The sequence below is a fragment of the Protopterus annectens genome, chromosome 1.part2, assembly GCF_019279795.1.
Source record: "Protopterus annectens isolate FY-2018-M chromosome 1.part2, PAN1.0, whole genome shotgun sequence".
Lineage (NCBI taxonomy): Eukaryota > Metazoa > Chordata > Ceratodontiformes > Protopteridae > Protopterus > Protopterus annectens.
In genome coordinates, this window is record NC_056727.1 from 109,944,227 (window position 1) to 109,956,609 (window position 12,383).

General features: G+C 40.7%; 1 protein-coding gene across 1 annotated transcript in view; it reads right to left on the reverse strand.

The window, feature by feature from the left end:
• Positions 1 to 12,383, reverse strand: part of PSME4 (proteasome activator subunit 4) — a 2,990,260-nt gene that overhangs the window by 1,992,607 nt on the left and 985,270 nt on the right. The window contains exon 14 of the mRNA XM_044055122.1: positions 3,799 to 3,949. Within this exon, the coding sequence (XP_043911057.1) occupies positions 3,799 to 3,949 (151 nt within the window). The remainder of the gene's footprint in view (positions 1 to 3,798; positions 3,950 to 12,383) is intronic.

Genomic DNA, 12,383 nt, shown 5'->3' on the forward strand with positions numbered 1-12,383 from the left:
TGCACATCCACAAAACAAACAAACAAACAGCACCAGAAACACTGGATCCACGACCCGAACTTTGCCTGCAGCATAAACAAAACAAGCTGGAAAGACCAATATGTGTCTCAAAGGATACCAGTGCTATGGAATAAACTCCCCATCCATGTGAAGTACAATTCACACCTGACCCTATGCAAAAGAAACCCTGATCACTGAATGGAAAAATCACAAATTCAAACCTTGTCTGGCCCACACAGGTTGACTGTAAGTAAATTAATCCCCAACTTACATATCCCCATAATCTTTAGCTACCTCCTTACTAGCATACTCAAACATATAGAAGTCCAAGATACTCTGAGACAAAACTTGGTTGTGTTGCATAGTTAAGCTTATAAAGATCCTGGTGGTTGTTATCCTAGTAAAAAAAACTATCAAGCTATAGATGCATGTTGACTTATTTTGTTCAACTCATCAGATTTGATGCCAGCTATCTCAGAATCTTCAGTCCAAGAGCTCTGCCTCCTCTGCCCATAATACTCTGCTCTAACAATCTTTCCACAGATCAAGTTTGCCCCATAACAACCCCACAGCAAAGGGCCAAACCTACACAAAATGACAGGAATGTAGACAGGGAAGAAAGGGCAACAGAAATGGACCCTCTTAGCAAGCTTTGAGACCAGAAGGCAAGGCGAATCAGGAGCACTTCCTTAAATAATGACAATTTGGGGGGCATGAAGGGAGGATGGGTAAACCAGACAGAAAATGATCATGGACCTGTTATTATGATAAGTACATAATTTTCATATCCAATGTAGTCTTTTTCATCTAGTCTCAACCAGTGGGAAACAGTACAGCCAGAAGAAAGCTAGGGGGCCCTAAGACAGAACATTCTGCAAAATAGTAGAACCAAAGGAATATCTAGGCTTCACAGGCAAAGACACTCCATTCCAACGAGTACGCAAAAGAAATACAATCAGAGAGCCATTGTGATAGGGTCACCAAGCCTCAACTTATAAAAGGATGCAAAACGTTGGTCAAATTTTCTAAAACTTCTGGGTCTACCACACAGAGTCTAAGATACAGTGGATATAAAGTGTATATACCCCTGTTAAAATGCCAGGTTTTTGTGATATAAAAAAATGAGACCACAATAAATCTTTTCAAAACTTTTCCCACTTTTAATGTGACCTACAACCTGTACAATTCAATTGAAAAAGAAACAAATCTGTTAGTGGAAAAATATAAAAAATAAAAAACGTACAATAAGCTGGTTGTATAAGTGTGCACACCCTTAAACTAATACATTGTTGAAGCACCTTTTGATTTAATTACAGCATTCAGTCTTCTTGGGTAGGAGTCTATTAGCATGGCACATCTTGACTTGGCAATATTTGCTCACTCTTCTTTGCAAAAGCTATCTAAATCTGTCACATTGTGAAGGCAACTCTTGTGCACAGGCCTCTTCAGGTCAGCCCACAGATTTTCTACTGGATTTAGGTCTGGGCTCTGGCTGGGCCATTCCAAAACTTAAATTTTCTTCTGGTGAAGTCATTCTTTTGTTGATCTGGATGTATGCTTGGGGTCACTGTTGTGATGAAAGATGAAATTCTTCTTCATCTTCAGCTTTCTAGCAGATGCCTAAAGTTTCTGGGCCAAAAGTGACTGGTATTTGAACTGTTCATAATTCCCCCCACCTTGACTAAAGCTCCAGTTCCAGCTGAAAAAAAGCAACCCCAAAGCATGTTACTGCCACCACCATGCTTCACCGTGGGGATGGTGTTCTTTTGGTGATGTGAAGTGTTGGTTTTGCACCAAACGTACCTTTTGGAATTCTGGCCAGAAAGTTCAACGGTAGTCTCACCAGACCATAAAACATTTTCCCACATGCTGTTGGGAGACTTTATGTATTGTTTTGCAAATTTTAGCCAGACCTGGATGTTTTTCTGTGTAAGAAAAGGCTTCCATCTTGCAACCCTACCCCACAGTCCAGACATATGGAGAATACGGGAGATTGTTGTCACATGTAGTACACAACCAGTACTTGCCAGAAATTCCTACAGCTCCTTCAGTGTTGCTGTAGGTCGCTTGGCAGCCTCCCTGACCAGTTTTCGTCTTGTCTTTTCATCAATGTTGGAGGGACGTCCAGTTCTTTGCAATGTCACTGTTGCCCCATTTGTTCTCCACTTTTTGATGACTGTCTTCACTGTGTTCCATGGTATAGCCAAAACTGTGGAAATTTTTTTGTACCCTTCTCCTGACCGATACCTTTCAACGAGATCCCTTTGATGCTTTGTAAGCTCTCTGTGAACCATGGCTTTTGCTATAGCAGGCAACTGAGTAAATGTCAGGAAATCCTACTAGGACAGCTGAATTTTATTTAGGGTTAATCAGAGTCTCTTTAATTGATGGCAGGTGTGTACCCAAGAAGACTGAATGCTGCAATTAAATCAAAAGGTGCTTCAACAAAGTATTAGTTTAAGGGTGTGCACACTTGTGCAACCAGCTTATTGTATTTTTTTTATTTTTTATATTTTTCCTCTAACAGATTTATTTGCTTTTCAATTGAATTGTACAGGCTACAGGTCACATTAAAGGAAAAATTTTGAAATGATTTACTGTGGTCTCATTTTTTTAATATCACAAAAAAACTGGCATTTTAACAGGGGTGTTCAGAATTTTTATATCTACTGTATAGATGTGTGTGTATTTATCTATACATTTATACATATATATTTTTACGTAGATATGTTAGTGTACCAGCAAAGTTCAGCCAGCAGTAACAAAGATCAATTCCAAACAAAAAAGGGTAGGGGTCATGCTCTTCACTGCCATCCTCAAGTGTAGCCTTCAGTACAGAATAAATTAAATAGCACAGATTTCAAGCTGCCACATACAAAGTCATCAATGTGGCATTCAATCACTCCAGTAGCATCACGATTCTCCATCAAGCAGTAGAACACAACACAGTCAAACTTCTCAACCACAACTTAATAATGGCATCTTTTACTTTGTATACCTTTTACAGTGGTATGTCTGCCCAACCAAAAACACACTTCTTGAGTGTGAATTTTGTAGGTGCTTCAGCAACAAGACTATGTTGGCCGACAGAAGTAAATGCGCTAAGAGTTTCCCCAACACTGTAATGTTCAATTAAGAGACATACACATGAGTTTTCTGCTCAATCATGTCTCTGAATCTCATTAAATCACAGGAGCGTTACTAAGGTTTTACTGCAAAGCCCTGCACTATGGTGATACTGTCTGGGAATTCCCGGGTATATTTCTACATACGTGGTATCACATACCTCAGAGGCAGAATAATGTAACTGGTGAGTCAAACTACCTTCAAAATATGAACCCAACAGTCCAGAATGATTGCTTTGCATAGCCAAGAATAGTGTAACACAGTACAGTACAATACAACACTATGCAATACAATATAATGCAAAAACAACATAATATAAATGACCCACAAATCCTGTAGAAATGATTCTAAAAAGAACGGCATTCAAACTTGGGGGTGAGAAGAGAAAAAATTAAACCTAAACAAACAAAAAAAAAAATTTCTGAGTTGTGGTAATGCACTGGACGTTGCTGCTTTAAGATTACAAAAACAATCCTGCCCTTTACAGCATTTAGTTAACACAACATTATGGTCAAATAAATTACTATACACCAGGTCATCTAACAAAAAATGTTTACAGCTGCATTTCTCTCCAAAATCATCAGTACTACCAACAGCCTCAATTTCTCCTGAGCAGTTCTTTCTGAATTGAAGTGTTGTCAGATAATACACATAACTTGGGTCAACACATACCTTAAATATTTCTTTGGAACACTGTGTAAGTATTGTACTGAATGTGGAAGAAAGGCCAAGTTCTACAAGACTTTCTAAGTGAGTCATCTTTTCTGTTTCAGTTTCTTCTCTTGTTTGTTCAAGTGTACTGCTTTCAATGAGGGCAAAGCATCTATGGAAATCAAAATGTTGTAGTTAGCAGAAAGGCCATTAATACAGATGTAACAAATATACTCCCAGGATGAGTGAAAAGGTTGCATGTGTGCCAGTGTATTACCTGGTTAACACAAATATTCAACAGTGACTTCTGGTATGGGACAGCACAATGGCACACTGGTTTCTGACTCTCAACTGTATATACAGTCCAACAGTCCAATTTGACTTCTGGACACTATGGGCAAATCCTGTACATTCTCCAAGTGTCTGTGGGTTTTCTCCAAGGACTCCTGCTTTTTTCCCACATCCTCAAAAAAATGTTATTGCTTGCTACACTAAATGCATACATTTAATATTTACCCTTATGGCCAACTCCAAAAAAGACCAATTCACATATTCAGCTGATAAACACATTAAATTAAAAACAAACACAAAAAGTTTAAAAACTAGCATTCATTTCTCTGTGCCAGAAAATATATATATATATATATATATATATATATATAAATATATATATATATATATATATATATATATATATATATATATATATATACACACACACACACACACACATATATGTATACACAAACAAGGTCAGTACTCTACAGTTCTGCCTAGTGGCCAGCATGAAAGAAAGCAAATTAAAATAAAAAATAATTTCAAGACCAAGAAAGGCTCCTGTAGTAAAACTTCGTAGGCCTTGTTTCAGTGGTGTTCTAAGCTGCAGAAGTCCCAACACTACATCTTTTTTCTACTTTCCTAGGCAACAATTCTAATGCTCTCCCAAGTCAACATTAACACCAGTTTCACTATATATGTATATGTGTATGTATACAGACTGTCACATTCGTTCAAAAACTAAGAAGCTGTGATGAGCACTCAGCCTACCAAATGGAACACTGCAATGTAGTTGGTCCAGGGTGTGTGTGTGTGTGTGTGTGTGTGTGTGTGTGTGTGTGTGTGTGTGTGTGTGTGTGTGTGGACATATGTACCCATGTGATGGTACGACAGTCCTGCCTTGGCAGTATTATAAATTCTAGCCACTACATGGTTGAAAGTGAATGACTAAATACCCTGCCCATTAAAGGGTGACATCAGTGTGACCCCTGATTCTCATATTTACTACCAATTGTGGCACACAGAATGAAGAAACTAATGGGCCTATATGGACCTTGACAGTCAGATAGTGGAAGAAGAGATTAAAAATAGTACATGCAACTTTCAAAATTTAATTCAGCATATAAAATGTTTGGAAGAAACATTTCCTCCAACATTATCCTTCCAAGAAAGTAAAAGGACATTGTCAGCTCTTAAAAACGACAAAACTGATACTCAACTTTTATGGGACAAAATAGTACAGGATGGCAAGAAAAACTCTTGAGAAAAATCATTAAATATATTGTGAGAAGACTACATCTTCAATCTCAGTGCACAACAACATTATGGAAATGTAGTTGCTTTCATCAAACGTTCCAGCAAACAGAATATCATACTAACTCTTAAAATATATGAAATAATTAAAATGCATCCACTGTCCAAAAAGAAGTATAATTAAGTTATGTACTTACCGTAACGTTCCATCTGTGTTTTTCATTCTTCCTCAATTTGTGGGTTTTGGATAAAACCCTCGGATCCGACTCGGCTGCTTTACAAGCTTAGGATTCGAAGCTTGAGCTCCTCCTCGCCTACCCGTAATACCTCACCCTCCAAATTATCTCAGCTCTAGTTTGCTGTAAACATTTTACAAATTAAATATATACCTGCATGGTACTTACGTATTATCGCAACCAGATTTGTGACGTGTGATTATTTGTGATTTATTCACAAAATGATGTATATTAACATGAAAAGGGGTGTGTAAACTAATACCTAATATTCTGTCACATTACTTACGATATTGGAAGAGGAATAATGGCAAAAATCCTCTTCCTGGGTAGCATCCTTTCCCGATGTAACAATGAATAATGCAATAAATATGCCTGCTGCTTCTGAGTCTGGTGAAGAAGGACCTGATTTTTTTATTACATTTTGTACATCTTTATTATACATCTTGTAAGCTACAGTTTTTACACAAAAAGAAGTATGTGGCAAACCGAATAAATGAAAGTAATATTACAGCTAACCGACATTTTGTAAAACGCAAGACTTGCAATTCTGAACATGTTAGAAAGTCCACTGAAAGATATTAACAGTATTGCCATTCCCATGGCAAGATAGTGTGAGCTGTAAAACACAGGATCTACACAATACGCACAGTTACATGACTTACAAAGCATCCAAAGTTGCCATACATTAAGAATGTCAAGAAAGATGAGATTGGATAAGGACGAGTGTGAAGCAGCAGTCACATTCATTTCATGCTAAAACAAGTTACATCAGAAAAGTACACCACCCAAGAATACAAAAAGTGATCGCTATTCCTCTTCCTATCTCACACATAGTGAGGCACACTAATAATTATTTCTTCACACACCCCTTTTAAGGGTAACAGAATTTTTTTCGGCAAACCACAACAAATTATCGCAGGTTGCATATCTGGTTGCGATAATACGCAAGTACCACTTATATATATATATATATATATATACACATATATATATATATATATATATATATACACACACACACACACACACACACACACACACACATATATATATATATATATATATACACACACACACACACACACACACACATATATATATATATTATATATATATATATATATATACACACACACACACACACACACACACACACACAAGCACACATGCGCGTACACACACATTAGAAGGTACTTACTGTAAAGACATGGAACAAAGTTCAGGAGCTCAAACAGGAACTGTGGTGCTTATAAACATATCCAACATGTTTCTCATAGTCGTGGACGGGGGAAGGAGGAGGGTGGGGAGGTTGAGGAAAAATGAAAATGGACAACACCGATGGAACGTTATGGTAAGTACATAACTTCTTCTTTTGATGTTGTCATTTTCATTCGTTCCTCAACCTGTGAGACAGATTCCCCAGCTACAATAATCTAGGGTGGCCCTCGTGGAAGGATATTCTGCAGTTCTGCAGAACCAAAAGTAGCCCTATTCCTGGAAATGATGTCTAGTTTATAGCGTATAAGAACTTGACCAAAAAGCAGCTGCACAAATATCATCAATAGACACTCTTGACCAAAAGGCTTGAGATGTTGCCATGGATCTCGTAGAATGAGCTTTGACATGTTTAGGTAAAGGAATATTTCTCAATGAATAAACAAATAAATACAGTCTCTTAACCATTTAGCCAGCATGAATTTGGCAAATACTTTCTGCTTCTTTACATCTGAGGCAGATATGAACAGTTGGTTAGATTTTCTGAAGGATTTAGTCCTGTCCAGGTAAAAAGGCAACTGTCTATGAACAGTAGATGCAGCATGTACTCCTCTTTGTTTTGAAAATTGAGAAAGAAAACAGGTAAATTAATAAACAGCTTGATATTGTTTTGTAGCAACTTTAGGCAGAAAGGATGGATTGGTATGTAAAGTCACTCTATCTTTATGAAAAAAACAAATAAGGAGATTAAGAAGAGAGGGCCTGTAGTTCAGAATCTCTTCTTGCTGAAGTAGTAGCGACAAAAGAGCTGTTTTCCATGACAGAAATATCAAACCTACCTTGGTTGTAGGTTCAAAGGGTGGGGGGGGACGATGACTAATGCTTGTAAAATCGCAGTTAGATCCCAAGGAGGAGCTGAATCTTTGATTGGGGGATGAAGTAAATGGTTACCCCTAAAGAAAGCCTTGCTTAATTTTGATGAAGCTACAGATGAAGAGACTTCTCCAACATGAAAATTTGGAATGGCTGCTAGATGGACTTTTACAGTGGAATAGCTGGCTCCATTTTGGAAAAGGGAAGCCATAAAATTCAACACTACTGGAGCAGGAGCCATAAAAGGATCTATTTACTTTTGTTGAGCCCATACAGAGAAGCTTTTCCATTTACTCTTGTAGGTTTTTCTGGTAGATGCTTTGTGGGAAGACATCAAAATCTTTTGGACTGGAGATGAAAGCCTGGAATGCCTAGTCATCAATGGAATTGGAGAAATCATATGGTCAGTTTGAGGCTTTGAAGATCTGGATGAGTCTGCCCAGAGGAGTGGGACAGAAGGTTTGGAAGTGGTTCCATTGCCCACGGCAGACAAATCAGGTGAGACCAAAGGAAGGTGAGCCAGACTTGGTGAAGCCAGAAAGGAGCAATGAGGATTACTTTGCTCTTCAACCTGTGTGATTTCGGAAGAAATCTGGGAATCAGGGAAAAAGGAGGGAATGCATACAGTAGACCGGAGGGGCCAAGCATGAACTATAGCGTCTCTTGGTGACTGTCCCTGAGGAGAGATCAAGGCAAAGAAACCACTGCATTTGTTGTTGAGAGAGGAAGCAAAGAGATACGCAGCAAGGCTGATCCCATTTAAGGAAGATCACATTTGCCACCGACTGACTCAGAGACCACTCATGAGACATCAGTAAAACTCTGCTGAGCCTGTCTGCTAGGATGTTGTACTCCTCTGGAATGTGCATTGCAATTGAGAAGTGGTTGGTAGAGATTGCCCATTGCCACACCCTCACTGCTTCTCGACAAAGAGGGTAAAGCTCCTCCTTTTTTGTTGATGTAACACACTACCAACATATTGTCCATTTGTATCGCAATTGTCCCTAGAGGGAGAGAGCTCTGTAGTGCTTGCAATGCTAGAAGGACTGCTCTCATCTCTAGGATGTTGATATGCAATTTGGTCTCCTGTGAAGTCCACGTGCCTTGGACTGTTTGACCGAGAAAAACCCCCCTCCCACACCAGCTGGGAGGTATCTGTGGTCAACATGGCGTTTGGTGGGGGAAGAACAAAGTGGTGTCCTGAAATTACTTCTAGGAAATGAAGCCACCTAAGGAGGGAGTCTTTGCATACCCGTGATAGCTTGATCAGATGGTTTAGTGGACGTTGGTGTAGTGAGCATTGTACTGATCATGTCCATTGTAGGATTCTCATGTGTAAGCGTGCTACAGGTAACAGGGTTATCATGGCAGCCATGGAACCCAGTGCCCTAAGTACTAAGCTTGTTGGAGGAACTGCTATTTCCAGAATCTGTCTGATATGTAGCCTTAAATAACTGTTTCCCCCTCTGCCTCTGGGGAAAAAATCTTCCAGAGTTTCCTAAAAAGGACCTTGAGACTTCTTGAGGCACACCTTTTTGCCATCACACTGATTCCTGGAGAAGCATCTTTGTGGGGTAGACCACCAGATTTTGATGGCAGACAAGGTCCTTCCATCTTTCTCACAATAGGAGTGTCTCTCTGACTGTGGGGCCAAACAATGACAATCCATCAAAAGGGCATTGACGAATGACACCTTGAAAGGTTCCGCAAAGTCACACAGCCGCATCCAGGCATGACGCCTAATGGCGATGCCTGAACTGGTGGCCCCTGAGGTCCCCTCTGCAGCATTGGAAATTGAAGAGTGGCCATTCCAGAGGAAAAGGTCTTCTGCTCCTCATCAGACATGGACTCAGGGATACAGCTAGAGAGTTCCTTGACTAAGTCCCTCTGTAGCCTCGTAAGTGAGATAAATAGTTCAGCATTCACAAAGCAAAGGTGGCAGAAGCATAAACTCGCTAGCTGCACCTGTCCAAACTCCTAGACTCCCTGTTAGGGGGATGGATAGTGAAGCTTTCCTGAGCCAGCTCCTTTCTGGTGGCTGCCACAACAACCATGGCATCTATGGGGATCCCTCTAGTCCAGTAAGATCTGTCTAGGGGGGGGCACTAAGTATCTTATCCACCCATTTGGGAATGGGCTCTACAGTGTCTGGTTCATTCCATGCCCTGGTAGATACCAGGTCAATAACAGCATCTGCGGGGACACCCACGATGCAGTATGGCCACACCAGAAAGCCTCCAAAAACACGGTTTCATCAGGGGTGGGGTTTTGAGTGAACCAACCACCTTTTTGACGGAGGATTTCTAAGATGTCTGCAGTCACAGATCCCATGGAGATGGAAAGTTGTTCCAATGGCGTGAGAAGCATGATCTTCCTGGGATGGGAGAGAACCCTCTCCACCACCTCAAAGGCAGAAGGACTCAGAGAACCCAAGATCAGTCCCTCCAGAGCCAAAGCTATCAGAGTAAACTTTTCCCAAGCCCCCACCCCCTCACAGGGGGGAGTCGGAGCCAAGCTGTCGAATGCTGAGGCTCCAAGGGGAAGTGACGGCTCCGAAAACTTCGGAATCAAAGTAAGCCTCCTAGACGATGTCGAGGCTTCAGCTCCGAGATGCGCTTGTCCCCGATGTGGTCAGAGCTGAACACATCAAAGAAATGGTCAGAGTTGAAGTAATAACTACCAGTTCCGAAGTCTTGGTTCTTGAGACCATCGGATCTGCCAACTCCAAAGCAGAGGGTCGGGATCAGAGAAGGAACTACAGGGTGGAAAGGGGAATGTCTGCTCACAAATCCAGTGAGGGATGGAGCTGGCAACAGCCCCATCTCAATATGTCTCTTGAGAAATTCCCTCATCAATCTATCCACATCATTCTCAGACAAACTTCGAGAAGACATGATGGAGGAAGAGGACAATGGTGGCCTGGACACTCTTTTGGGTGAGATCTCCTGGGAAGAAAATCTCTGTGCCGAAACACACTCAGAGTCTCCACTGCTATTCAGTTCAACACTCATTTTAACCAGTCAGTTCTTTCACTAATCAATTAGGACTTCACCCCTTCAACTTCTACCTGTTCCAACAAGCAACACACTGTGTTTTAGTTTTTAGCCCGTCCCAACATCAACCATAAAAAATTACTAGCCAAGTTAAAACAACCTCAGCTGCCAATAACCTTCCCACAGAGTTCCTCAAAAGAGGTACAGAAGCACTAGCCTTCCCTGTCTCCATTCTAATAAACCGGTCAATAACTGAAAAGTATTTCCCATCCATCCAGGGGCGGCTTGTCCTATCGGACTGCAGCCCTCCCACCTAGAAAAAAACAAAAAAAAAATCTGTAAAACAAAAGAAAAAAAATTCACGAGTCCCGCGCATGCGCGGACAATTCAGACTGCCTTTATCAGCGGTCCGGATATGGAGGAAGAGGTACCCAGCATTGCTGTGAGATACCAGGAATCTGTGCGGTGATGATCACACAGAACAGAGGAGCTTCAGACTGCTTCAGCCGCAGTCAGAACCAATGAGGAGGACTGAGTTGCTCTCATGGGACTGTCAGTGCACGGGCTTCGTGGATTCTGCTGGACAAAGGCTTCAGGTAGGTGTTTGGATTGCTTCGTTCGCTGGGTTTGGATTACCGGGTAGGTGTTTGGGCTGGTAGGTGAAGGCTTTATATTGCAGAACAAAGGGTGTGTGTGTGTGTGTGTGTGTGTGTGTAATGCCCCAGTTACTATATACTGGTGGCTAGAGAGAACAAATGGTGGTGGGTAGAGATACTCAGGCTTGAACCCTGTACCTTGTATGCAGGTGTTAAGGACCTGAATTCCCTACCCACCACCATTTGTAAAAAAAAATTGCAGATTTTTGCCCCATACTTGATCTGATCTGGTCCTCATAATATCTGTGGTTTCTAAATGTTGCAATGCTTGATAGTTGATGGTGCAGTGGTAGCATTGTTGCCTCCCAGCTGCAGGTTTGTAGGTTTGATTCTTGTCTGGGGTGCCTTCTGTGTGGGGTCTGCATTTTCTCTGTGTTTGTGTGGGTTTCCTTTTGTGTCCTCCCATGTTACAAAGACATGTCTGCATTATTTCTTCCTGGGCCTCTGCTGAAAATTGTTTTTTTTGTTCCAAGTCAGATTGTCCTGATTAACAAATGTTAAATAAAATTGACAAGCATTTGAATTTCAGACTTCAGGTTTCTGAATGTTTAATTCATTACATATTTGATGGTGCAGTGGTAGCATTGTTCCCTCACAGCTGTAGGTTTTCTGGTTTGATTCTTGGCTGGAGTGCCTTCTGTGTGGAGTCTGCATCTCGTGTTTGTGTGGATTTGCTCTGGTGTCTTGCCATTTTACAAAGACATGTGTCTGCAGTATTTCTCCCTGGGCCTCTGCTGAAAATTGTTTTTGTTCCGTCAGAAGTAAAATTGACAGGCATTTGAATTTCAGACTTCATATTCTTCAGAAAATACATAGTAACACCGCCTTTTATTCTAGCATTTTTCTAAGCTTATAAGATGAATATTTGAAATTTGTCCTTATTTTTGGGACTGTATTTACCCCATTATTGGCTTTGTCCAGGTTTTTGTGCTAAGGTTGACAGCTATGGCAAGAACTGAATTCACTGAATATGTTTGAGGGCTGTATTCCCTCATTACTGGGTTTGTCCAGGTGTTTTGTGCTAAGAGGTTGACAGCTATGGTGAGAACTGAATTCATTAAATGATAGCCATTTAAGTTTCAGTATTCCTCTCTTTCACAAAG